This window comes from Trichoderma citrinoviride (genome assembly GCF_003025115.1).
Source record: "Trichoderma citrinoviride strain TUCIM 6016 unplaced genomic scaffold BBK36scaffold_16, whole genome shotgun sequence".
In the NCBI taxonomy this organism is placed as follows: domain Eukaryota; kingdom Fungi; phylum Ascomycota; class Sordariomycetes; order Hypocreales; family Hypocreaceae; genus Trichoderma; species Trichoderma citrinoviride.
This window is the reverse complement of record NW_020194724.1, coordinates 135,679-162,665: the sequence shown is the minus strand read 5'-3', so window position 1 is coordinate 162,665 and position 26,987 is coordinate 135,679. Positions and strand designations below refer to the sequence as shown.

Sequence of the window (26,987 nt, the reverse complement as noted above, 5' to 3'; positions counted from 1 at the left end):
AGAGTCTCGATTTCACGAGACTTGACGGAATCGCCCAGCGGCAGCTCACGAATGGCCCTGGTCCGGAGCAGGTAGCACAAAAGTTCCCACATTGCCCATATCATACATTCCCCATCAATGTCACGGAGGCGCAACAATCTAGGCAAAAGACAACCACCATCGGGGCCTCCCTTTCGCCACCTGTTGCGCAACCTGGTACGAGTAGGCGTGGAAAGAGGAGGTGACAGCGGCAGCGCGTGCGGTTGCGCATATCTCAACAGAGGCGTTGTGAGGTGGTGAAGTGGCAGATGCGATAGAGGTACATGTGCAACCGCTTCGTGAGTTTTTCTGCCCGCTCTGTGTACAGTCACAGCGGGATGCAGGCCCATCCACCTCAGATGGAATCTGTGAATGATGGCGCATGCAAGTATCCATTTTTGGCACTGGGAAACAGAGAAGACACAACGACCGCCATCTTGACTCTTCATGATCTCATATGAGCCTACGCCATAGGCTTGGATGCGTACCTACCCATCACACACATGCAGCTGCTAGCGCAGGACAGGCTGTCGACACACAAGGTTGCTTCCGCTGGTGGCCATTATGCGTGCCGCCAAAACGTCAGGCCGGCGTTAGAACGCATAAAAGAGAGACTGCGAGCGGGTACAAGGCCGCCGTCGCTGATCGTCCGAGACACCAAGGGAAATTGAGCTCCGGGTTTTATGAAAGAATGGAGCATTGCGGTTGGATCGGATGTAGGTCCGCTGTTTGTAGAGTAAGAAGCGAGATTGATCAAGAGACAAGACAGACAAGACAGCATGAAGTGGGCACTGAGTGATGCGTGTGGCTAGCTGGACCAGAACATGCCTTTTCCGGTGAAGTCGAGATCCAGAGACCCGGCAGATGGGATGTCGTACAAAATGCTTGCTCAACCAAGCGTGCAACTCGCCGCCTTGAAGCCTGATACCGAGCTGGACGGGGACGACAATTGAGCATCTTGTGGTGATACGCAATGTATAGAAGATGGTCTGTTTCTCTCCTGGTCCGTTGCAGAGTGGGATCTAGGCCAAAGAGAGCAGTTGCCATTGGCTTGATGCCAGTTCAGCAGTGCTCGTGATGAGAGCCCTAGCTCGATGCGACAGCCTGTCCATCGATGAGTCCCCCGATGAGGCCCCCCCAAGCCGTCACCAAGTCCATGGTGCCGTGTCTCGCTTGGGGTGCGGAAATGCCCCATGGATCGTCTGACATCACCTCGACATGGTGCAGCTAAAGCAAGGTACTCCAGTCGTATTCGAGTGGCAAAGGCGGCTCGGGAGATGATCTTGTTGGGATTAGGATGTGTCTGTGTTTGTCCATTCAGCGATGCTCACCTGCTGCTGACCCATGGGGACTCCTCTTGCTCGAACCTCGCCGACTCTCTCTGCTTCTTCTCCGGATTGTCTCCAGCTCAGCCACATGCTTGACGTCCATCGGAGTCCCCTGAGATGAGGCAGCAAGATGGCGCTCGGCCGCATTGCGTACAGCCCCCCGGCGCCCGAAGACCCGTGATGGCACCATATATGTAGATGATGGTCCCTGTAAGCAGCTGCAAGCAATGAGCGGTAACGCCATGGCTGGACGAGGCGCCGTTTGATGTGCTGGTGGGAGCTCAATGGACGACGAGGCGAGTCGCTACAATCCATGTCCAGCCACTGGAGCAAGACCCTGATTGCCTGACCTGCGCTGCACGAGACTCGCCCTTGCCTTAGCACTGTACCTTACTTGCTCACTGGGCACGAAGTACATCCAGACGCAACGCAAGCTGTACCTGTACATGTCGATACGTGTCGGAATAGCCGTTGATGAGGGGAACAACGGTTGAGGACCCCGATGCCGTGACGTTCAGCTCTCCATTGATCGGTAGAGGTACGTGAATCGAGGTATACCCTATCTGTAGCTGTCAAGTGCCCGCCCGTGCTCCTTCCAAGTTGCCGTACAATTTCCATGTGTCCTTCCCGTCATCTGCTTGGACAGCGTCATTCTTGCTGGTCCTGGACAAGGTTGTTCGTTCCTGCCTGCCACGAAGGACTGTCTGCCAGTCAACAGTGCTCGAGGAAGGCGCCAGGGGAGGGCCGCAGGGACATGTGGATCACGGCTCGCGCTACTGCGGCTAGTGGCTAGCGGCATCACTAGTACAGAGCTGCAGCAAATCCTTTGCTGCTGCCACGCCCACCGGCTGCGAGGGTGTGGGGTCGGGCGAGGGTGTGCTCGCCTGTGCCGGGAGGGGGCGTGCGTATAAGAGATGCACCCCTTGTGTTCCCCTGGGCTGCTGCCAGCTTGGATGTACTTCAAGTTGAGGCCCTGCAAGAGAGACAGCAAGGTACCCAGAATCATGGGATGCGTACTCGATACTCTGCATCACGCAGTAGCAGAGCCCGTTTCGGCCGTACCAATACCTCGGCCATACCTGGCGGCTTCAGCATCCCAGCCCCGGCACCCTTAGACGGCTAGCGGAGACGCTGCGCGGGAACCTCGTCTCTCTCCCGACCTTCTAGTGCTTGCACTCACCTCTGCATCGTATTTGATCCGATATAAGGCATCTGGGGGACGATTCTTAACCTCGACCGACCTCGACGCGCATCATATAAGAGGCATCGCATCTCCAAGGCCGCACTTGACGTCGGCTCGCATATTTTGCTTAGTCTGCGGCACGCATATTGCACGTATTATCCCATATATCAGCACCGACACTGTCCTGCTGCATCTTGCGTCTTTGCCCCGGCGGCATCGAGTCATCATCCCCATCTCATTCTGTCCCAGCTCACATCTTCCCGTCGTCTCATCTGATAGTCCTGCCCTGCTCTCTATATCTACTCTGGCATCCTCTCCACGAGAGGCCTCCCCGCTCAGCATGTCCTTTTCAACTACAATCTGGGATTATCCCTCTCCCTCCTCGACCACGCCCCCAGTCACCTCAGCGTGTACTTCCTCCACCTCAGTGGCATCACCCTCAGCTTCGCCGCCAGACACAACGTTCCAAGTTCAGTCTCAACCTCTATCTTCGGAATCGACACCAAAGGTCTCGACCCCTCCTGGGACGGTTGACCCGGCAGACATTACGACGACTCCTGCTCCGACAAGCAAGAAGAAGAAGAAGAAGGCGTTGATGCCGGTTAACCACGGCCCGCTTCGGGAAGAAGACGACTGGACCAAGGTCAAGGACCCCAAGGAGAAGAAGAGAATACAGAACCGGGTTGCACAAAGGACATACCGTATGGCTTCCTGTATCCAAGCATATTAACTCATATTTCGTTCAGACGACATCATGACTGTAAAGGAGCCCGTTGTTGCTGACCAGAGAGACCCCAAACAGGCCACCGCATGAAAGCACGCCTGGGCGAGCTGCAAGCCCGACTGGATAGCCACGAACGGAGTCAGACCCAGCAGACAACACCAGACAACGGTGACTCCCCTACCACCACTGAACTCGTTCGAGGCTTTACAGCCATCAATCAGATGTCTGGCATCGAATCTCCATCATCCCCCAACGCTCAGGATAAGGCCACCATGATTCAAGTGCCTACAATGCAGCAGCCTGCCATGTTTGAGCAGCCTAGCGATGGAACTGAGCTCATGTTCTCACAGATGCCTCGCAACACTCTTGGCAGCCCGCAGCACACACAGTCGTCTCCCGAAGCCCACGGTCTGCTGTCTCCACCAGGTCATACCCTTGGTGATCGGGGTTCCAAAGTTCCCCAGGACTTCGTACTCGACTGCTTGCGTTTCCAGACGCACTTGCTAAATCGCCTCAACAGTCTGCAGCAAGAAACCAGCTTCAACCCCTCCTACACACCCAGCAATGGGGTAGCACCACAAGGTGAGTCGCAATCAGCGATTGCATCAAGGAGTTGCAGTGTGGACTAACTCCGACTTAGGTCCAGACGGCGTGACCCAGGCTGAGCAAGTGTCCTGCGCTGACGCATTCTCTCCCACTCACGTGGAATCTATGGAGTTCTCATTTGATTCCAGCATGGATCCGTGGAAGAATGACAGCATGTCCAAAACACGGTCCACGCATACAGCTACCAGTTCCATTTCCTTCCCAGGACTTACTGCTGCTACAACCCCCAGCGCAGTTCTGGGCAGCCCCATCATGACGGACTCAAGCCAGAACCTGCGGCCTGCATCTCAGCCAAGCACTCAGCACACCTCTCTGGGCGACAGCATTGAGAGCATCCTGGAGAATGTCCAGGCAGCTGGTTTTGACAGCTTCGACGCCCTTGTCTCGGCCTACTACTGCGATACTTTTGCTGAGGCGTCTCCCCTAGCCAATGAGCAGCGTCTGAGTCGCAACAGGCGGCTTCCCAAGGTCATTGACGACGTGTTCCGAGCTACCAAGGGATGGAGCTCGTGGGAGCGCCGTGGCTTTCAGGAGGAGATTCTCAAAACCGCCGAGTCTATGCTCACATCAGAAGGCGCTGGCGCACGATCTTCCTTGATGGCCAAAATTACACCTCTGCTTGAGTCGCACGACCCATCCAATCCGGCGGCCACAACAGAAGCACTTGTCAACCTAAAGCGATCCATTCAAAACGAGGTAAGTAAACGTGCCGTGAGAACTTTCCAGTCTTGGACCAGACTGCTGACTTTCACAAAAGCTGCCCAACTCGTGGGCCCTGACAATGGCTCTCGCTGCTGATTCCCGGAACTCATGGCAGAGAGACCGTTCGAATACGGCACTGGCGACGACTCTTCTCGTCAACTTTGCAGGCCGGATACCCAACGATCAGCTGCTGCAGATTCTCGGTGCATGTCTCTGAATGAAGTCGCGCGGCTGACCTTGCTGGCTAAAGACACGCCCTGGTCTTTGCTCCCTGCAGGCTGTATTCCCTCCAGCTTTGCCGCTCGACTGCGCATAGAATTGGTACGTTGCCTTATAGGCGCCACAGCAGGCAGTGGTCCCCATAACATTCGCACTCTGGCTGACAGAAGTATCTAGCTATCGCACCTACAACTTTTCAAGAGTACTGATCTCTTTCGGGAATTTCGAGGTTACGTTCTAATCTCAGTTGGAGCGCTCGGTGCCGGCATTCGAGGCACATGGCGATGATGATGCACATTAGCTTTCGATGGCCGAATGGTTCTACATACTTTCTTGAGCTTCTCTTTCTTTTTCTTCTGATTTGTTATGCGTTCGAAAGTCATTTCTTATATCACCCTTTTCTCATAAAAATAAGGGAAGCAATTCTCTGGGGCTGATGCACATATACACGCGTACCGGATACAAGCTGCCTTGGGTGTGGCAGCTCATGATCGCATCAAAGGTTATCGGGGTCGTCAAAAGATTTGTTCGCGAATTGCCGCATTTGACAGACCAAGAGTTACATTCTGGCTGGGGAAATTTACAAGCTGGCTTTGTGTTGGAAACAATACGGTGAGAGGCAAAATGGGATACCTGGGGCGTTTGAGGGGGTTTTGGATATCAGCCAGCAGTTGCAACCCAGAAAAAGCTTGGAAATATACGCTCGTTGGTCAGCGTTCAGTTTCAATTATTTATTTGTGCCAATTCGTGCTTCGTGGGGATCGGATATGAGATTTTAGCGTCATCTTGTTTCGGAAGACATTTCATCAAGAGGACAGGCCCTGATTCGCTGTGATTTTCCTAAAGGAGAAGAGTGATTGCCGATACCCGGACAAGGCTTGACAGTGGGCGTAAGTTTGTAAGAGTTGAATGCTGAGCCTTCTAATCTGCCCGGTGGAGATGAGTTCCCCCGAACGTTGCCCATGTTTGCCAGGAGCCAGGAAAGAGTCCACGGTATATCTGAGGTAATCATCCCACTTCCTTGGCAGACGTCCTTGGCAGGAAGAACAATGGACAACACTGTCAATACTTGTTATTCGTCGAACCTCAAAACGAGACGGTGGTGTAAAACAACCCCACGTCGGTTGCGAAAACTAGTCATGGAGCACTTTGGTCCATGTAAGAGTGTCAACAAACCAGTACGGAGCAGCGTGCAAAGGATGAAGGCCAGAAAGGCTGAGGACAAGGATCGATATCATCTGCGTACCATCGTCGCCACGTGTGTGCCTTTCCAGACGTCATCCCACTGCCGTCGGCGGGCGGGAGGGTTTCATTCTGGGAGAGAGTGTGTGGCTCCCAGCTTCTGGCAATAATAAGCGTGCTCTAAGTGTAGACGCGAGGTTGGTTGAGAAGTCGGAGGAAGAGTATGAACTTTCCCGTGTTCTTCGAAATGGAAATGCTTTGCGATGGCCTTGGCAATTTCTCCGTGATAGGAATGTGCCAGGTTCATGGAATCCCCCAGATGACGAAATTTCGTAAGATATATCACGTATAACGGCCGGTGAGTTGTGCTTCCGTAAAAAAGGCATCTTCTTTCAGCGCAGAGGGTCCAAAACCCTGTTCTGATAGGTTCAACTTACGCGTGATGGTTGTTTGCAAGCGGCCGTAGACAAGGGACAAGCCTGCGACAACCGGTGGCGGAGAGGGGGGGAAAACAAGGATCAGGCAAGAAACCAGGACAAGGACAAGGCTCGGGAATCTGAGCTTATTGTTCTTCCAGATGGTCGTCTTCTTTTCGCCTTCTTTCCTCTTTCCACCCCCTCTTTCTTTCTCTGGACTGCGCGGGTTGCGGAACGTGATACCCCTGTGGCGTGCTCGGCTTAGCTGCAGGAAGCAAAAACTTCGGTGAATGTAACGGTTCAGGGGTCCAATCCTCTGAAGGGCTGAACAACTCGCATGCGGGGGAGGATTGGACAGTTTCTCCACAAGCGACGCTGACGGGGTGGGCAGTGTGTCGGGGTCCTTTTCCGCTTGGCTCTTGTTGTCCTTGATTCTTGTTCTTGTTTTTTGTTTTCCCCCCGCGCTGATGCTTTTTTCTGTCAGCTTTCTTTGTTGGGTAGTTGCCTTGCCGTTGTGGGTTGTGTACGTCGTCTTATTGGCATGTGCGTTGTATGTGTGATGCCGTGGAGTGGCTTATGTGACGTCGAAGGAGTAGCTGCTGGCTTTTCGTTCTTGCTGGTGGCGCTGCTGCTTGCGTTCAACGTTGCGGTTAAGGGGGTCCGAGCGGTGGAAGTTGATGGATGCGATGTAAGCGAGGCTCAAGGTATGAAATGGTCGGATAGAAGGATGGGCGATTCGCGGTAGAGCTGTCATGACCGTGTTCGAAGGAAAGGGACATTGGCTGTATGCGGTGCAACCCGCTGTTCAACAAAGAATCCCATTTTCGCCCGTACGTATGCAAAGTATAGTCCCGCAACAAAGCGAGATGCCACGGCCGAACCAAAGAAAGCTCATCGTATCTGTACGTGGTCAGGCTATTGTCAGCTTGAATGTAACATCAGCACATTAGCTGAGCCCCAAGACAACCCGACGTCCCCCTTCGCTTCCATGACACATTCTAGAGGATTTGATCCAGTGGAAAGGGGGTTTCCTCGGTGACATAGTTTCCTCGTGTGATATGTTTTCCTGCGAGGGCCAAGACAAGGACGCCACTTGACGAGCTGCCTGAATAGCATCCCACACCTAACCGACCGATGCACAATCGGTTTGTCAGAATTCGATGTGTTGATCGTTTTGTCTTTGCTCTTGGTATCGGGGTTGTGGCCATTTGCGAAACTCGGGACTGCGATCCTCGACATTTGCGGAAAACTTTCGTAAGGTTGTCTTAGGAGGCTGATAAAGGTACATGTACCTCGCAAGCGGCATAAGCATAGAGGTCCAGGGTTAGAGCAGAGTTGAAACGCATGTACGTCGTAGGAGATGTGTGAGAGACAGGTGGGGATTCTTTCGAAGAACTGGACTGGCTGGTAATTCTGGGCTCAGAGTTGAGGCAGCTTCTCGTAGAGGGTGTAGATCGCGGGTGCCAACGCGAGAGGATAGTCTGTCTCCTTGGAGATTGGTCAAGGGGGAACCGGAAAGATTCGTTCTGTTCGTGCTGAGTTGATAAAACGATCAAGTGATACTGTACATGTTCGTTTTGGGTTGCCGGTGCATTCTTTGGTGTATCGAGGCCCGTGGTTCTCAACCTTTTGTACAGGCATCTTTCGTCGATGCTTTTCATCCAGGCATCGAGATAGAGTACTTTGGTGCGGCGTCCATCCGTCCTGCTTAATTAAGAAGATTTGTACATCGTTCAGCTTTGAAGCTGTCTTTTGGAAGACAAGGTTTATGATGCTTTTTGTGTTGAAAGGTAACAGGTATCAAAGAAGCCAGGGAACCAATTGTGATGTCGTTGAGGCGCATGTATGCATTTGAATGTCGATATGGTCTCTTGAGCTTTACACCTTCTCTATCTTGGGAAGCAACCAGAGTGCGGTGGCAACATAGTCTGTTTGAGTCGTCAGAAAACATGTCTGTTGGTTATCCAGAGAGAAATGCGATTAGAAAAAGGTTGTGTCAATGATATAACCATTGCTCACTTACATCTCTGTGGCAGTTTCCATAGAGCAACACATTACTGCAAGGTACCGGCGGGGGAGAAAGATGGCCATTGAGGGATTGATGGCCAAAGTCGCTTTCCTATTGTGAAACCAACGACGCAATTGTCGTTGGTTCCAGGCCTCAGCCTGAAGGTTTAGCGTATCACTGGCAGCTGGGATGTTGTCTAGGAATGTCTCGAGGACAATGCTCTGGTAGAGTCTTACTTTCAGAGCTACGAAGTGTCCCTCTCATAATCTTCAAGTGGATCGAGTCTCTCCCGCCAGTGTATGCATGCGGACAAGAATCCATTTTCAAGCGGTGACAAGGATCGACAAGTGAAACAATCGCGATGTCGTCGATATATAGTTGATCGAGCCGGCCTGACACTGATACCCAACTCTCGAATCTGGAATCAGCAACTGAGGGCGGCATAGGGGCTCTTTGGGGTAGTAGCCGACCGATGGGAGATATCGAGGCCTCGCTCAAGACTCGTTTCGAGTCCCTTGTTGCAGTCGAAGATTCAAGTAGCGTCCAAATGGCCTCAATTCTATGTTCATCGAGGGTTCTCTGGGTCATCTATAGGTAAGTCCCTTATAGCGTGCAACACATAAGGAACAGAAGACGCTCTAATTGGGGGCATGCCGAACTCATACAGGACTGGGGGGATATCATCAGATATACCAAGTAGCAGCCACCCTCAACGAGAGCAACGTCACATGTCTCTCATTCCTTCGTATGCCGTGCATGACTACAGCACAAAGGATCCTATATCGTACGAGATGTCAGACTCGGCCATTCATCACAGGCAGTCGGGGACAAAGATACCGGCCCTTGGCGTGAAGGAGTTGGGGAGGGTGGCCGACACAAGACCCTCGTACGACGTTTGCTTCAGCCTCTTCAGTAGCATATAGCTACCTCCATCTCAATGGGTGCTCGGATACTGTAGGACCCTTGTTTCAAGATGGATAGCCTACTCAGCACTGAAAAGCGTCGATTTAACGAAACGTTAGGTATGTGGAGGATGATAATGGAGTAACGCAACTATGATAAGCGTCGTCTCAGCTGCAGGCTTCAGCCTCAATCTGAGACATCACACGCTGTGAAAGTGGTCTGAGCAATGATTGTCACAAATGTTTGCTGTGCTTGGATGAAGGAGAGGGATAATAATCTCGGGAACTGTGTTACAGATACGGGTAGCCTGTAAAGAATCTCATGACAGACGAATGTAGGATTTCTTGTACGGTATCTTGCGATTCTACTAGATTCTATGAGGCCCATCTCAAACACGACTCTGTCTATCCGGTGCGTTATCATTTGACCAGATCCTAGCGTAGTCATTGTACGATGATGCTCCGTGAAGCCCAGTGTACAGTACCCGAAGCCTAGTGTTGAGTTGACTCCTGATTACCCAAAGAGGTAATCAAAGGGCTTTTCTGGGGGCTATAACGGTTATGCCAAGTATATAACACCAGACGATTATCCCATCAAATTGGGATACTGTGTTGGTTTTTTCGATTCACGCTTCTTGATGCCAGATGACCTGGGCATGGGCACAATTCCATGATAAATAACCTTCTATTACTATCTATGCCTATATAAAGACCGATCTACCTAGCAAAGCCCGATCTTTAAGGACTTACCAAAGTAGAGTCACATTTAAATAGCCCACTTAATGCAGTGCCTCAATCACTTTTTAAAAAGGACAGGCAAGGTGACTACCTCTTTACTGGAGACGTAGAAAAGGCAGACACGGCGGTTGAGCAACTAACCTAGACTCTACGTTCCGCAACTCGGGGTCCGATAGTGAACCGACTTCATTGCAGGAGAGCTGGACTCAGAGAGAAGTAAAAACCGGGACGAAAGCTGTTCAATCGGTCTTCTGGAAAGTCAAGCTCGGGCACATTGTGTACATTGGGCCTCCGTCGTATCTAAGAAAAGACGGCTGTTGCAACCCTTCCGGGCTGGAGGCCGCACATACGCGACTGGCAAGGCTCGATACCCGTTGCGCTGCTGTGCTGACGACCATGTGAGATGTCACTCTTTTCGAGTTCCGAAGGCATTCTTTTCTAGTATCCTCCGGGTACTTGGGAACCTGAATGCCTTCCCGTTTCCATTTCCACTGCAACCGTGCTGAAAAGCACCTTTCCCCTCTCGTTCTCGTGAATAACACCGTAAGGGGGCATACACGAACAGCCGCAGCCAGGCTAGGCTATGAGCCCACAGGTTACGGAGACGCGAATTTCATCAAATCTCCCTCATCCTCGGCCTCGATGCGTTTCCTCTTCCAGTACTCATACATATCCCGGCTGCATCCAGGGAAGCAGGGGTTCGTCCTATTACTCAGACGGGGTGTGCCATCTGAGTAATACTTGTAGTAGTACCCGTAGCCAGGCAACAAGGCTTAGTGCCCGCAAAAGAGACGACACGCCATGAACCCATGTCCCGCTTCCCTGCCCCTGATCACTCTGGTGCTGACTCTAGGCGGCGATCACTACGGCGAAGGGAGTGGGCGTATCAGTACTACTACGACAACAGGGACAAGTAGGAAGGACAGCTTCGGAGTTGCTGTAGAGTGTTGGTGCTACAAGGAGCTTCTAAGCCCTTTTTACCAAGCCGTGGCGCACGGGATGAAATTGAAAGCTGGTGGTTCTTGCATCTCCGTAGTTCGTATATGCACAAAGCCAAGCTTGTGCCTATTCAGGGTGTTACTGTATTTGCTTTTAGTATTACTGTCTTTTCTTTTTGCGTCGAAGCGACGGCGAGGTAGCAAACACACATGATCTCGGCAGGAGGATGCGGTGCAGCTGGGAGAGGGCGCTCTGCATGTAGGGCAGGAGATTGCGTTATGGAGCGGCTCCGAAGCACTGCGGGTGGTGGTTAACGCCGCCGCTCTGAGACCATGACAGCTGCAGGGCGAGGCGGCCGGTGTGCCATAATGCACGTTGGCCGACTTGCTTCGCAAGGAGCACCAAGGCCAAGTGCTTACTTGTCAAGCCAGGATCCTGTACTCCGCATGAGATAGATGAGGCCGATCATGACCAGTCTAAGGCTCAGGTCGTTTGTGGCTAGTAGTATTATCGAGACTGACACTGAATGGCCAAAGTTTGCGTGTATGCAGGGAGCGTTGGGGAGGGGAAATGCTGCGCCGTCTTGCTTAATCTCGCGGCTTTTTGTAGAAGCGGTGTGTGCACTCCGTACGTCGCCCATTATTTGTAGTCATTATCCATTCGTTTGTATTGTTGATTGTGCAGCAGCCCGACCGCTTCAGACATACTCTTGTATACAAGATATCACTATCACGGTCCAACTTCGTGTAAGCCAGATATGGAGCATCTCGGCAGTCGCCCTTCCAATCCAGTTAGGGCGGATCTCCCTCTAGCCGATCATCGTACTGTAACCGCATCGCCGGGCTCATGAGAAGTTACGAGATTATGGCATGTTTCCCCCCCAGGCTGGCGTGTGAATATCGCGGGCCCGCTGCGAACCCGCTGCGACACCCCCTGGTATCGACCTGCTCGTGATTCCTTCATTTCTAGGAGCAAGCTTACATAAACGTCCTGTGCTACTAAGATAATCAGCACAAGCATCTCACTCTTAGTAGAGAAGGCCTATTGCCGGCGTGGAATAGCTTTCGCCCGGACTTTGAGCCCAATATTGTGCGACGTAAGACGCCGAGATGGCTCTGAACTCATCGGGCGGTGATTGCGAGAGTGAGAGATTGATCGATGGCATTCTCTGTTTTACAAGCGTGCGCATTGTTTGTCCTTCTGCAGCGGCTCACTACATGAACCTCCCAGTCGATTCGGTCGCGATTCATAAATCTTCATAATGTACGAAGACGGCCCAAATCCCACCAAGGTCCAGATTACTCCCGCCTACAAGCGGGCGAATCCGCCTCCTCCGTTGGTCCTGATTCACGATGGAGGAGGCACGACGTTTGGGTACTTTATGCTGGGGAATCTCTACCGCGAGGTTTGGGCGATTCACAACCCGCACTTCTTCGATGGAGGCGCCTTTGAGGGCGGCATGGACGAGATGGCGCGGCTGTACATCCAGTACATGAAGGACACGGGCATCAAGGGCAACATTCTGCTGGGCGGTATGTGTAGACTGAGAGGCGATTTCATTGTGTCATTCAACCAGGAGGGGTCGTAATCTGTGACTGTGGTATATCCCGCGAGACTGACACCCTCATGCTGTACCTCGCAGGCTGGTCCCTCGGCGGCTTCCTATCCCTGGCCGTGTCGCGCTTCCTGGCCGAAGACCCCGAGGCCACGATCAAGGTCCTGGGCATCGTCATGATGGACACGCCGCATCACCTCCCCTGGAGCCAGGTCGATGGACCTACCGACGATCCCGTCATCGAAAACATCCCACCGGCCATACAGAAGTGTTTCGAGCGGTGCGATGAGATGATTGAGCACTGGGAGGTGCCCAAGTGGGATGGGCCCGCGTGCGACGGCAAGACTGTCTTCTTTGGCGTCGGCGGGAGACGATATTCGGTGCCTCCCGGAAAGGTCTTGCATAAGTCGTTTGAGGGGGCGTGGTCACCGGTCGAAGTGCCACAATACAGCAAGCCGGCAGAGGAAGCATCACAGTCCGAGAAAGCATCAATAACACCGCCACCTACAGTCCTGATACGAGCCATTCAGCACATGCCCCTCCCGGAAGGCAGAACGGAGCCGTACATCATAGACAAGCATCGCAATGATCGGACGCTCGGCTGGTCGGCCAATGCACCGGAGTTCATCAAGGCGGTGATTGATGTGAATTCAAACCACTACGAGATGTTTGACAAGACGAACAACGCTCAGGTAAGAAGCCGAAGTCATACATGGGGGGCAGATTGAAGGTGACTGACAACTGCGCGCAGATTAAGGACATGACCACGCAACTGAACCTGGCACTGGAGATTTTAGATAGCATCGGAAATAGTGTGAGCCCGTCTTTTGGAGGGAAACCGAAGCTGGATTACTTCTGATCTGATATAGACCATGTGGTGACCGCTGGAGGACGTGGGCGCAGGTCAGGTGGGCGGCATAAGGTACTGCGTATGCGTAACTCTAGAGTAACTCTTGCAGAAAAGCGGCAGAGACTGGAGATTGTTCGAACAAAGATGGACTCCGTACTGGAAAACGGAGCAAAAATAGATGTGTTACAGATGAGCGTAATGCCAGTTTTGCTATTTCCAACCCTGTGGTCTATTGCCTAGGTATGGAATGTGATGCCTTGTATTAGGAAGGCCGGTCTAGAAACAGGCCTTAGCATCCAAGGAAACCAAAGTAAGCTTCAAGTTGACAAATTACATATAGTGTATGCCATGAAGTGTTTCATGGCTAAAGATGAGGCAGCCACAAGATGATACAGCTCTCTCGGGAATGAAAGCCACAGAGTCGGCTAGGCGCGGAGGATCATCTGCACACAGTTCGTCCACTGCAACCTAGACATGCGTTCTGATGCTTGCTGAGTAGTACCTAATGCTGTATGATTCATCTCCAGGATGTTACATGAAGCGTATAGCTTGCTTCAACCGACAGTAAGCGAAATTCCCTTGTCCAGTGGCCGGCCACTAGAGAGCACATGTAGCTGCATGTCTGATGTCTCGTGATGTGATACTGGCATGTTCTACTCTGAATCGAGGTTTGTTACTACCCGTTGGTGCGGCTTTCAGAGACCAACTATGAGGCAAAGGCCTCATAGTTGGTCTCTGAAAGCCGCACCAACGGGTACATCTCCGTCACGTAGAACGCTCTGTTCTCGGCGTAATATATCTATCCTGACCGGTAGATGCTGGCTACATTCATTGCACAGCTCGGTCAAGTGCATTTCCCTTACAACGAGTAGTACAAGAACAGTTCATATGAGCGATTGCCATATAGACCTTGGCGCAATCAGATGAACGCCGTTGGAGTTGCCCACCAAGCTCTGAGCACCTTTGGATTCATCTCAGGTATTCAGTACTATTTGCATGCACCAAAGAAGCTGTTCATAGTCCTCAAGCAACAGTGTTTCAGTGGCAAGACATTAAGCTGTTGATGGGATGAGCTGCATTACGTGAGCTGAAGCATCATGGAATAAGTCGGGAAGGGCACGAGATGGTCTTACGGGACTGCCCCGCGTGGAGCCACCCCGCCTCATATCCTCCTCATTATTCGCGGCTGAGATACTCGTGCATGTAAGTGTCATAGGGCATCAATTGGCGGGGCAATGAGCATACATGTAGTCCAGCTCGGCAGAAGTAGGCAGAGATAGAGACTATAACTTCTTTGTTTCAACGGGACCTCACCAGAATCAAGTAGTTTTTAAAACAAGAGAGCACTTGACGAGAAAACGAAGCAAAGATGGCGACTGAACGACCCATCAACTCCTTCAAAGCCCTCACCTTCGACTGCTACGGCACCCTCATCGACTGGGAAGCCGGCCTCTACAACAACCTCCAGCCTCTGAACGAGCAGCTGCCCGACTCGCACCCGCTCAAGAACGACCGCCTCGGGCTCCTCCGGGCTCTGGTCCGGCACGAGGGCCTCGTCCAGGCGGCCAACCCGACGCTCCTCTACCGCGACGTCCTGGCCGCTGCGTACGGCAACCTCGCCGCCGAGCTGGGCGTCTCCGCCGACGACGCCGCAAAGGAAAAGTTTGGCCTCGGCGTCGGCGACTGGACCATCTACCCGGACACGCTGGACGCGCTGCAGCGGCTGCACAAGCACTTCAAGCTCGTGATCCTGTCCAACGTGGACCTCGACTCGTTCAAGCGCACGCTCGAGAAGCAGTTCAAGGGCTTCCCCTTTGACGCCATCTACACCGCGCAGGAGATTGGCTCGTACAAGCCCGACCTGAACAACTTCCGGTACCTCATTGAGCACTGCGACAAGGACCTTGGCGTGAAGAAGGAGGACATCTTGCACACGGCGCAGAGCTTGCATCACGACCATGTGCCGGCGAAGCAGAGCGGGCTGGCCAGCGCGTGGATCGAGCGCGGCGAAGGGGGGGTTGAGAGCGTCATGGGCGGGGATCTGGAGGCGTACGCGGACAAGGTGTCGTACTCGTGGAGGTTTAAGAATATGAAGGAGATGGCGGATGCGGTGGATGCTGCTGCGCAGAGCGGCTGAGGTCGGTATTGCGGGTATAGAAGAGGCATGCGGCTGTCTTGTTTCCCTTGATCTGGGTCTACTCTTCGACATCATCATGTCTATATTAGACGGTTGCAAATACCGCATAAGCCATAGAAGAAGTTGGGCCTTTGTCGACTTGGCAATGAAGCTATCACTACATATCCCAACACATAGTCAAGAGGGCGCATGTTCATTGTCAGCCTCGTCACCGAAAATGTGCCTCCTTCGCCATTCGGTCGGCACTCGAGGCAACACCTATACCCAAGGCGCTCGAAGCTCGCGATCAAACAGCAGAATCAGCGTTGCACCTTGTGCCGTTATTGGCTCTCGGGAGTGGCTGTGCATTGATCCTCTCGCCAGTTCTGGCTCAACGCCTCGCCAGCGCTGCGTATTACCGCATTTGGAAACCTAATGGGCCCAGGATGAAAGTCAAGATTCCCTGGCAATGCGCATATAAAGCAAACTTTCAGGAGAGTCAGACAAAACCATCATCCTCACCATCTTCAGAATCATTCTTACCTCAGATTCAACGAAAAAAAGTCACACATCAATCAACAATCTGCTCTGCTCCATCCACTTCTTCCAAACTCACTCACAAGCAAAGACCCCTGTCGCCATCACCATGGGCTGCGCCGAATCAAAAGAAGCCCACCAAAGACTCCGCAGCGCCTCGCTCAGTGGCGTCACAGTGCCCAACTCATTGGAGCTCTCCTACGACCCCTCATGGAGCAAACTGAGGCTCCACCTCCTCAACAGCTCCTCGGAGCCCGTCTACACCGTCAACCTCCCCGGAGGCTGGTGGGGGAGCCTCATCTTGTATGACGGCCCTACCGTGGAGCACCCGCCGCTCGCAGCGGTCCGCAACACCGGCAAGTCGGGCATGGGGAATCTCGTGACGCTGCCGCCTCTATGGCCCGGCGAGGAGGTCTTTGAGGAGAAGATCTCGCGCCGGAACAAGGGCTGGATGGACGCCTGGTCCTTTGCCGTGCCTGTGCTTGACCGAGCGGGGGAGAAGGCGACGACACGCGTGGAGCGGTTTGAGTGGGTGAGCTCCGGGGGGAAAGAGGTCAAGGGCTTGCATGAATGGGGTCGCGGATGGAAACTGAGGCGAGTCGCGGGCAGTCAGGCCGCTGCATATGCAGACAAGGCCTGGGAGGATGAGAAGGATGAGGGAGATGCAGCTGCGTACGAGTATGAGAAGCTCCAGGCGGACAAAGAGGTCCTGGCTGTGTGGGCAGATGCAAACGGCTTCAGCAAAAGAGCCGCCAAGTTCGAGTTCGTCAATAGCGGAGCGACCGGTGAGCTGGGGGAGGCGTGGAGGGTCATGGCGGTGGTCTCGTTTGTGAGGGTATGGCAGAGATACATGCAGATCGCAGTGGCATAGGCGAGGGTCGGGTGATGCCCTGATTTGGGTCGGAAGGATGGTTGTTGCATGTGGAATAGGGGGGGTCATGTATGTAATATCTGCACATGGAATTGGCATCTACCTCATTTCATTTGCTCGCTACTGAATGAATATATCCGGTTATATAATCACACACACTGCACACAAGTAATAGTTGGTGAACTGAATCTCATTGATGAGTGAAGTCAATTGGGGTGTGATGATCGTCCTAGTGGTATTCGGTTACGACGAGAAGTATGGCACCATCTCTGCGTAGCCAGCCTCTTCAGATGCTCCTCCTCTGCTGGAAAACAACATCTCCTGCATATACTAATGTTGTACGTCCGCCAAGAAGGCCACAAAGGTTTCAGGGACAGTATACAAGGCAGACAGACACAAGACTACGTGGTCGACCAAAGGCCAACAATACCAAGCCATTTCACCATTTCATCTATTATCCCAATATCAGATGAATCCTTCCTCCATTTTACTTGAAACTGCATTCGCATGAGCGCATTGCATTGCCTCATGTCACTGACATCCCTCTTTCTCAGGCGTACCGCCAATGGCTTCGCTTCGGCCCGCCACCATCTTGCGTCGGCCTTGCGTCTCTCGTCACACCGAGATGCGTGTAGTCAGAAGGCCATGTTGACATATCAATTTCCCAATGCTTAACAGTGTATGCATGTACAATGATTAGGCCGAATGCTGCAAGCACTCTCCATTTGCGTCTGTTCGGCGGCTCGGACACTTTGCCTCTTCGCATCGCCTCTTACAACCGCGGCATCACGACTGACTACATGTTGAGAATGCTCCCCAGACACACGAGGGGCTGTGTGTAACTTGATCACGACAGCCCATACTACTACTAGTTCCCGTGCTCATATTCCAGATTAGGATGACACCGCGTGTGGTGGCTCTTCTCTCTCGACTCAGCCATGACAGTAATACCGTCAGTGTCTCACTGGACGCGCCAGGTAGACGCAGGTATCGCCGTGTAAGTTGCTTAACCCCAGACGCACTTTTGTCTCCCTCTGGCACGGCACGGCAGGGCTGATGCGCCGCAGCCGCAGGTCACACTCACCGGCTGCTCGTCTAGCCCGCCGACATATGCCAAGAGGAACATCATTGGCTAGCTGTCGATGCGTCGGTAAGACATCCTACATAATACCCCTCGCATCGAGTAACGCTGTATCGGGGCAGGTTGGGTGCAGCATGTGAGGGCTGGTGTGCTTGCAAACTGCGTCCACCAACATCTCCTTCAGCTCGAGTCCAGGAAGGTATGTACATGCATCATACTACAGCGAGGGCTTGGTACGTGTAGGTAGTTTCGATGTCGACATATGTAAGGGAGAGTCGTGTCGTGCCGTGCCGTTTCAACTGACGTACCATAGTATATACTGCTACTACTTGTACTATGACGAGAGAAACCGGTTGATGGAGTTCGGTAGTCAAACATGTCTCATCATGCAGTTGGTGGATCGGTACGGCGCTTCTTGCTTCTCCTCGGCTTCGGCTATTGCAATGCCTATTGTGTGTTTCGATGACTTTATAACATTTGCGTAGGGATAGCAGACGCAATGAATGCTCAAATGCTGCACCGAGGACATCAGAAGGCTGTTGAGACACATTCACACCATCACTCATCCGGTCGTTACCCCTGCCTGTACTTCTAGTAAGCCTGCATCACGGTAGACTAGAAGTCCCTGAGCTCGCGTAGGCATCAACTCCCCTCCTTTCGGCCGTATACTGGCTGACATCAGAATCCGACGCTAGTGTGTCTCGAGGCTGGCTGGAAGGAGAAGACACGGGATGCCATTTCGCCTCGTTGCTCAATGAGGCAGTAGTTCGCGGGGAGTTATGATGCCATGTTCTTGTAGGAGGTATGACTGCCTCAATGAGGCCGGATCGAGCGTCACGATGCTGTGCTTCCTTGGCTGAACGGCCACCTCCCTCCCTTTCCTCCGTCTCCCCCCTCCCATCACAGGCCGTTGTGTGTCTCATGTGGCCCTCGTCCCAGGATATGCCCTCTTGTGAATAAGAAGGCGCCTTTTCCCACCTTCCACGTTTACTTGACTCACCTCCCTCGTCCTCGGTTGCACAGACAGTCTGCCTTTACCTCTTCCAGTTCGTTTACCTTTTCCCTTCTTCCTGCTTTCATCCCGCCATCTTCAACAGGGCAGCTATCCAGAGTTCGTTTTTACGTCTCCTATTGGAAAGAAAAGTGTTGACAGTAAAGACAGCGTCTTTTTTCCAATTGAGGGCTATCCTGAGCCATACAAACTCAAACTCCTGATTCTTCTCCTTTGTCACAGAGGGCTATCCTGAGCCACTCTTTCAACTCCTGACAGAGAGCTATCCTGAGCTACTCTTACAAACTCCTGATAGGGGGCTATCCTGAGCCACTCCTGAACTGACTCCTGATCATTAAAGTCTTTTTTCTTGAACAAATCAAAGAATTGAAGATCTTATTTGTTTTCTGTTCTTTTTAAAAACAAACAAATCCTCTTCTAAATCAGGGACTTGACATCTCATCTTATCCATCGGTTTTGACGCTATTTCAACCAACATGTCTTCGTTCAGATCCGCTCAACGTGCAGTTCGTGCTTCTGCACCTCTGCTTCGCTCGTCCCCTGCCGTCACCAACCGCGGCAGCCAGCGTCTGTTCCACGAGTCTAGCAAGGCCAAGGCTGTCGAGGCTCTCTCTACTCAGACGCCCCGGAACGGCGGCCCGCCCCCTCCCCCCTATTTGGGCCAGCAATTCCAACAGCAGCAGCAGCAGCAGCACCTCCCCACGGAGCCCTTCCCCCAGGTGGAGGGCTTCACCCAGCTTAACGTCAGGGAGCAGGTGTACAACCCCAAGTTCTACGAGACGGTCGGCAAGATCATGAAGCTGCGCGAGAAGTACCTGCGTGACCGCTGCATCTTTGTCGAGTCCGACGAGATGCTGGAGCTCATGCTGGGCCTCGGCGCCAAGGAGTCCGACATCCCCGGCATGAAGACTGTCTCAGACAACCTGTACCACGACCCGACGCTGCCCTTCCGCAGGACGCGCAACAGCCGCTTCTGCCTCGACTTTGACACGCAGTCGATCCGCCGCCTCGAGTTCCAGCCCTTTGTGCTGACCGTCGAGGAGGACTTCAACCGCTACGACTCGGGCGCCATCCGCCGCTTCGACGAGGTGCAGAACGACCTGCAGCTCAACTCCATCTTCCAGGCGCTCTTCGCCTTCAAGGCCATGATCATCCACGGCATTGAGATTGCCCACCGGCCCAAGCTCGAGTACGGCGTCAACAAGTGGGTGTGCACCCTCTTCAACCTGCGCACCGTCACCACGCCCCATATCCTGGGCGAGCCGGCCCTCGAGGGCGTGCACTCGGACGGCGTCGACCACACCATGACGACCTTCCTCGGCAGCTACAACATGTCGGACAACAGCGCCGCCACCTTCATGCACAGCATGGACGAGAAGACGGGCATCCCCCTGGAGGAGATCCAGCCCAAGCACCTGCTGGCCCGCGTCCAGCACAAAAAGTTCCTCGACACCCTCATGATTGTCGACCATGAGCGCAAGCACAGTCTTTCGGCCGTGTATCCCGTCGACAAGACCAAGGAGGCTCATCGGGACATGCTTGTCTTCTTTACCCGCAAGCCTGTTGAGCAAACTCACGTTTCGGGCTCGATTGACTCGCTCAAGCCGCACAAGGAGCTGCCCATGGAGATTCCCCTCTACTTGCCTGGTGCCAACTAAGGTAGACTTGGCGTGCTGCATTGCCACGCGAGATGAACTAGCGGGGTGACTGGATCTTGGGTTGTGTTCTCAAAAGGGGTGAGTGTCAGTTCCACCTCTTTTGGTCGTAAATGGTCGACCTATCGGGGTGTGGCTGCATGATACTGGCACCCTCTCTTCTCCATGTCTTGGCCTTGTTTGTTATGAACTTATGAAGAGAGTCGAAGAGAAGAAAAGAGGTGTACTTATTGGTTTTCTTTTGGTGTCATGATTTATCTTATTGGCATTGGCTCATGAGTAAGATTGTTCCCTTTGGGAGAGCTACATCTTTGGATTGTTTGCGCTTTTTTCCCATACATGTTCATGCCCTGAAAGATGTTTTGCATATGGTTTCTGGACAAGACAATATGATAGCTTTGGGACAGTTTCTGCAGACGAAAAGAGAGGGTGATACCCACTGTTGGTAGACCACATCAGACCTTGGAGCTCAAAGATGGGTGTATCACTTGCTATGTTGTTGGCTGAAATACCATGGGAAACCATTCTGAACACTTGTGATAAGCAGAGATGTTGACTAATAACTACAGAATTATGCTGCTCTCCGAAAAGTTCCTTGAACTGACCCCGAGTGTAGAAGACGAGAGTAGAGGGACACCGAAACGCATCTCAACGGGGGGCATCGCAAAGACTCTGAACGATTAATAACATTCGCCATTGCGAGATGCTCCTCGCTCTGTACTAAGACTTGAAGGCCTTTTAATTACCATGCATATATGAAGTGCCCAAGGTGGAAGGACATGAGCTCAGCAGCCTCCGATGCGGCATGTACATGTATACTGCAAGCAACACGCCGTGCAGCTTGAGGCCCGACTGCTCCTTTTGTCGCATACTTGCCATACATACTACTTCTATGCCTGCTGGAACCGACGTGCAGAGTCTTTACCCTTGCAGACAACCCTTTGCTTTCATACAGGAGGGGCATCCTGTTCACACCATTTATCAGACGAGGCGGTAGAAGGCTCTTATGCAGGGAGGTCGGGCTTCAGCATATTATTCGCCCACGCAAGTACCGTGGCTTGTTGTAAAGTCTGCAAGACAAATGGGGTTCAAAAGAGCATGTCAAGTGCTTCACCGCTTGTCTAATTTTGGGGACAGAGGATTAGATTGCACCAGAAACAGCAGTGAATGCAGGGTAAAGGAAGACAATGACTTGCGAGTCTCGGCAGTTCAGCTGGCAAACCGGACTTGAAGAAGTAATGGCCAGGAAGATCAAAGCCTATGGTTTGGGCATGAAGGAGCAAGACATGTGAGTGATATGGCCATATATTCCCCCTCTTGGCTAAACACACCTCAACACGTTGAAATGCTGGGCACCCCGTGTCTTTCTTCAATAGGAAATAGCCGAATGGACAAAACGAGTGAAGGAGGAGTGAGGCCAGCTCCATTGAATCTGACCATACAAGAAGCCATTCAGAGCCATGTGATGCCTCATGCCGTCCTGTGAGCTTCCTTGATCGCCTCCGCAGCCAACTTCCTCAGGTTGGCAATGCCGCCAGCCCCCATGAACGCAAGCACACCAACGATGACCCAAAGCGTTCGGCGCCACCAAGTCCGAATCTTGAGAGCAACCAGCGATCCTACTCCCAACCGAGCCAGACTCAGCCCAAGGTCCAGCTCCTTCACATCCCTCGACATGAGGTATAGATGCACGAACCAATCTGGTTCGTCAAGAAGGCGAGATTGCTCGGCGTATCCAGTAGCGACGTAGCTTGGACGCTATTCATGAAGTGGCCAAAGTCTTCTGCATTCTCTGCTTGGGAAGCAGACGGTCGTCGGAACTGCCTTGGAGATGGGCCTGTGCCATGTCGCGGTCGCTCTTCCAGTTGGAGCGGTTGTTAGGGTCGGAGAGAGGCTTTGTGCATCTTGGACGGCTGGTAAGCTTAGCTGGGTTGAAGAAGCCATCAACCGTCACTTGCGGACGAAGTCGCCGGATGCTTATGAGACGGCGTATAAGTGAGACAGCATCCAGAAGCTCAGTCTCTCCCAGAATGCAAAACTTCAAAAGCGCGAAAGTGCTCCAGCAGAGCCTGATTCTCAACCACGTAGCCGATATCATCTACAACTCTCACATTCACGACTCCCGCAGGCAAACCTTGCTGGGTGGCGGAATTGGGTGAATGCCGTCAAGTAAGCATTGGCCGCCGTGTAGTTTGCCTGGCCTACCTGGCCTACGACATACTAGATGGATCTGAAGAGGGTGAAAAATTCCAGGTCGCAGTGCTTGATGGACGTTGATGGCGCCGTCGATTTTGGGTCCTGCTGCTGCGAAGGGCACCATGAAGCTTCAAGGACAAGTGAAGCATTCTTTACGCACTGAATAGATCAAACGAGGCAGGATCAAAGCCTTGTGGTTGAGAGTCCTTGAAGACGTCCAAGATCTTGTAGTCAATATTGTCATGTCTTTCCACATTGTGCCTAGCATGTTACAAAGCATCTTCGTCGCGAGCCGTGTAGTTGTAGATATACTTGCTATAGTTGCGCTCTCTGGCCCAGTTGATAGGAGCTTTGACAGCCTTAGCAGTGACATCCATCGACCCGGATCCAAAGCTCGAGCACTCTCATGGTTGGGTTGGCATAAGCCAGCAAGCCAAGCAGGATAAAGTAGTCACTCTTAATGCTCAAAAATCTGAACAATTCACCGAATCCTCCATCCTGCTCAAAGGTCTCATCGGTCGTCATGTCACCCTCGGCCCATGCCGCAAGCCGACTGAGGAGCAAGGAGATTTCGGCACAGCTACTCGACAAGAGAGACTTCAGTCTCTCTCTTGGTTTTTTTTTTGAGTTAAGAAGAGCAAGACGTGCGCAATCAGGCACATTATTATACTTGCCGCTGAGAGCTTTCGTGCGTTGCCCAGCTAGCCATGGACAAACCTGGAAAGCGTAGCAAATTAGTATAGTAGAGCAAGCTTCTCAAGCTTTGCTACTTCGACTGGAGGTGAACGAGCCGCTTGGATGAGGTTATTTGGGGCAATCAAATCGACGTGTGGCCTCCAATGCAAGTGAGCAGCTGGCATGGAACCGGCTTTATCGTTCTCATCACTCTCCAAGGGACTAAACTATCTCCATTTTGCAGACATGTATATGACAAGTCATGAATAAGAGGCCGGACCAGGCCGCAATGCGTCAGTATATGATGAAAATGAGGACAAAATGAGTTGAAACAGAGTTGGCCGACGTCCCATGACTCCGTGCTTGTTTGTGTCTTATAATCATACGAGAATACTGCGTCTCTCCAAATACGCGCGTGATATTATTGGCAGTATGGCGCTGTAGCATCTTGAAGCTCGTTATCATGAACCATGTCATCATATCTATTGGTCGTTGGAGTTCAGGGAGTCAATGGAAAGGGTTTAACCGCATGTATCAGCATAGGGATCCTCCACGGCGCAGAAGCACATCTTCATGATGAACATCATTCCAATTCCTCGTCTCCTCTAAGGCCGCGAATGACCGTCCAATCGCAACACCATCACTCGTCATCCTCGCTAGTGTCATCATCAGAAGACTCATAGACATACACCCGGAGCACCGTCGGCACCTTTCTCGCCTTACCCGCCTCAGACATCTTCTTAGCCCGCTCCTTCATCTCGCCCCTCTTCGTCTTGCCACTTGCTGACTTGGGCAGCGCTTCGAGAAACTCGATTCCTCCTGCTAGGCGCTTGTAGTCTGCCAGTTCGCTGTCAACGAAATCGTGAATCTTCTGCTTCAGTGTTCGCTCGTCTTCTTCTCTACCGGCGGCTGAGAGCACTACGAAGGCGAGGGGCAGTTCGCCCGCAGCATCGTCGGGGAGGGGAACAACGCAGACATCTGCGATGTAAGGGTGACGCAAAAGGAAAGCTTCGAGTTCGGTGGGAGGAACTTGTAGGCCCTGATGATAGTTAGCGGATCATGGCACTTTCATAGCCAAGTAGTTTCCATCAACCCTTACTCTGACTTTGATCAGCTCCTTGACTCGGTCCACAATGAAGAGGTGTTCATGACCGCCATCGCTCTTGCGAAACTCCACCAAGTCCCCTGTTCGTAACCAGCCCTCCTCTGTGAATGTCTCCTTTGTCGCCTTTTCATTATCAAGGTAGCCCAGCACTATGCTAGGCGACCGCAGCAGCAGCTCACCAGGAGTGTTCAACTCCGTCACTTCGTCGCCATCGCGGCTTATCAATCGGCCTTCGTAGCCAGGGAAGATGTGACCACAGGAGCCGAACATGATGTCTGCTTTATTTTGCAAAGATACACCCACCGAGGTCTCAGTGAGGCCGTATGATTGGATTAGCTGACAGTTGGGGAACTGTCTGGCAAACTGTTCGTTGACTTCTTTAGTGAGGTTGGAGGCGCCAACTACGGTTGTCTTGACATGATCAAGGTTGTACTTGGCAGTGACGGCTGAGTTCCTGATCAGAGCAACGATCATGGGAGGTACCTGGCATTCACATCTATTGTCAGTGCTTCATGCTCCCGGAGTAAGTAACGGAAAGCTCCAGTCGTCTTACCATCCACAGCGTCTCTATAGAATACTTCTGCACGGCCTCCAGCACATCAACGAGGTCAAAGCCCGGCAGCACGACGGCATTGTAGCCTCGGTACACGCCAGCATGACCAGCGACAATTAGGGCATAACTGTGGCTCATGGGAAGCACGGCAAGCTGTGACTCTGGCTCTCCGCTCTTGTAGGTGGATTCGAACGTGCTGATCTGGAGAGTATTGGCAATAACGTTTCTATGCGAGATCATGACGTTTTTCTAGGATACGCCTGTGAGTCACAGCAGACAAGATTGCTTTGCTTTGGTAGGAGCTCACCGGTAACCCAGATGTTCCGCTGGAAGAGCATAGGAACGCCGTCTGGCGGGCACCTTGACCCTGTTCCCATTTCAGCACCGGCAGAGGAGCCAGCTTCTTCCCTTCTGCGATAAGCTGGTCAACGAACTTCATATCAGCCGGAATGATGGCTCCTTTTAGCGCCTCGTCTGGAATATCCACGAGATAGACGTGCGTCTTGGGGATGTTGGCCGCGGACGCTGCTTCAAGGGCCGTGGGGAGGAGGGTCGCACACGTAAAGAGAGCCTTGCATTTGACTGCTTTGAGCTGCCTGGTAAGTTCGGCAGCGGAGTACGAAGGGCTGATTGGCGATGAGACTCCCGAGAAGCGATGAGCTGCCCATGAGATGGTCATGGTGTCTATCTATTGTCATGTGTAGACGGTGCATTTAGCTGGGGGGGAACGGACTCTCTCTCAGGCATTTTCAAAAACATACCGTATTGACGCTGAATATCCCAATGACCTTGTCAAACTCGCTTCCATGGTTGACCTCAATGCCCAAGTCCGCTGCAAGTGCGGCTGAAAGCCACTCTATGCGATTCTTCACTTCGGCAGCGGAATACGATCTTCCAGTGAGGCCACAAGTGAAGGGCGGGCGAGAGTGCGCAATCGAATATCTGCCATATTTGCCTTCGTTGCCGAATAGAAACTCGTGTATTGGAGTTGACTCTGGAGGGTCGAAAGGTAGTTTTGGGATATAAGAGGGCGTTGTGAACGGCATGATGAAGCGCGTATCGGTCCTTCTGGCCTCGAACTGCTAGAACACCTTTGGCAGATGAATGGCCGGCGTAATCTCCGTACAGGAAGTACTACCAGGTCTGTAAAGTGCAGTCTCTAGTATATGAGGTTCAGAAGATGTAGAATGTGTCTCCGTGCCGCCTGACAGTTTGTTTCTCACTTTCGCCCTCGTTTACACAGAGTACATCCAGCTACACATTGAGATGCCGACGGGCGTGACTACGTGGACTAATCGCATCTTACTATTCAAGACATGCTGTGGAATCTGTTTGGCGGAATGTCTTTCCTCTGATGTCGTACATCTCTCCCTGCTTAAGCTCCAGAAGCCAGGCGCAGTGGTATGAAGGGCAACAGGGCTGCCACGACGTAATCCATGTACGCGTACCTACATGTAGGATTAGAGTAGGGCTGCTCAATTCTCTTGTATGGTGTAGATACAGAAGTTATCGTCCTGTTCCTTTTCCGCACCATTTCCATTGAGGGCTCTGTTTGTATCGGAAAGACCAATGCAAACAGGCCATATCTTTGTTCTTTGTATGTTGCCCGAACGAAGAATTCCGATAAGTTATTTTGGTAGCCCTGTCTTTTCTCCTGGTAAAAGCAATCGCTACGGTAGTATAAGAATAACAACGAATGGCTACCTGCTTGATGATCAATATGTCGGTCGTGATTCGCTCGAAGCGCTATTTCTAACAGGAGAATCTGCAAGCTACGTGTTGAAGCTGCCGCTGCCGCAACCCGAGGGCTCGTCTC

General features: G+C 52.4%; 6 protein-coding genes across 6 annotated transcripts; 5 read left to right on the top strand and 1 right to left on the bottom strand.

Annotated features, from left to right (window-relative positions):
* Positions 1–2,869: 2,869 nt before the first annotated feature.
* BBK36DRAFT_1162823 (basic-leucine zipper transcription factor) lies at positions 2,870–4,778 on the top strand (the record flags this gene model as incomplete). Its single annotated transcript, XM_024894482.1, has 4 exons — positions 2,870–3,230; positions 3,332–3,835; positions 3,894–4,555; positions 4,617–4,778. 4 exons carry the CDS (start codon positions 2,870–2,872, stop codon positions 4,776–4,778), a joined length of 1,689 nt encoding a protein of 562 aa, XP_024745886.1.
* Positions 4,779–12,226: 7,448 nt separating this feature from the next.
* On the top strand, positions 12,227–13,379 carry BBK36DRAFT_1184397 (alpha/beta-hydrolase; the record flags this gene model as incomplete). The annotated part of the gene is made up of 3 exons (XM_024896397.1): positions 12,227–12,497; positions 12,608–13,212; positions 13,272–13,379. The coding sequence occupies 3 exons, from the start codon at positions 12,227–12,229 to the stop codon at positions 13,377–13,379; spliced, it is 984 nt and encodes a 327-aa protein (XP_024745885.1).
* Positions 13,380–14,739: 1,360 nt separating this feature from the next.
* BBK36DRAFT_1128734 (HAD-like protein) lies at positions 14,740–15,507 on the top strand (the record flags this gene model as incomplete). Its single annotated transcript, XM_024891655.1, has 1 exon — positions 14,740–15,507. The coding sequence occupies one exon, from the start codon at positions 14,740–14,742 to the stop codon at positions 15,505–15,507; it is 768 nt and encodes a 255-aa protein (XP_024745884.1).
* Positions 15,508–16,132: 625 nt separating this feature from the next.
* On the top strand, positions 16,133–16,894 carry BBK36DRAFT_1128735 (hypothetical protein; the record flags this gene model as incomplete). Its single annotated transcript, XM_024891656.1, has 1 exon — positions 16,133–16,894. The coding sequence occupies one exon, from the start codon at positions 16,133–16,135 to the stop codon at positions 16,892–16,894; it is 762 nt and encodes a 253-aa protein (XP_024745883.1).
* Positions 16,895–19,463: 2,569 nt separating this feature from the next.
* On the top strand, positions 19,464–20,645 carry BBK36DRAFT_68290 (hypothetical protein; the record flags this gene model as incomplete). Its single annotated transcript, XM_024898506.1, has 2 exons — positions 19,464–19,586; positions 19,725–20,645. 2 exons carry the CDS (start codon positions 19,464–19,466, stop codon positions 20,643–20,645), a joined length of 1,044 nt encoding a protein of 347 aa, XP_024745882.1.
* Positions 20,646–23,893: 3,248 nt separating this feature from the next.
* Positions 23,894–26,217, bottom strand: BBK36DRAFT_68289 (acetyl-CoA synthetase-like protein; the record flags this gene model as incomplete). The annotated part of the gene is made up of 6 exons (XM_024898505.1): positions 23,894–23,912; positions 24,248–24,552; positions 24,613–25,101; positions 25,172–25,420; positions 25,479–25,859; positions 25,933–26,217. 6 exons carry the CDS (start codon positions 26,215–26,217, stop codon positions 23,894–23,896), a joined length of 1,728 nt encoding a protein of 575 aa, XP_024745881.1.
* Positions 26,218–26,987: the final 770 nt, after the last annotated feature.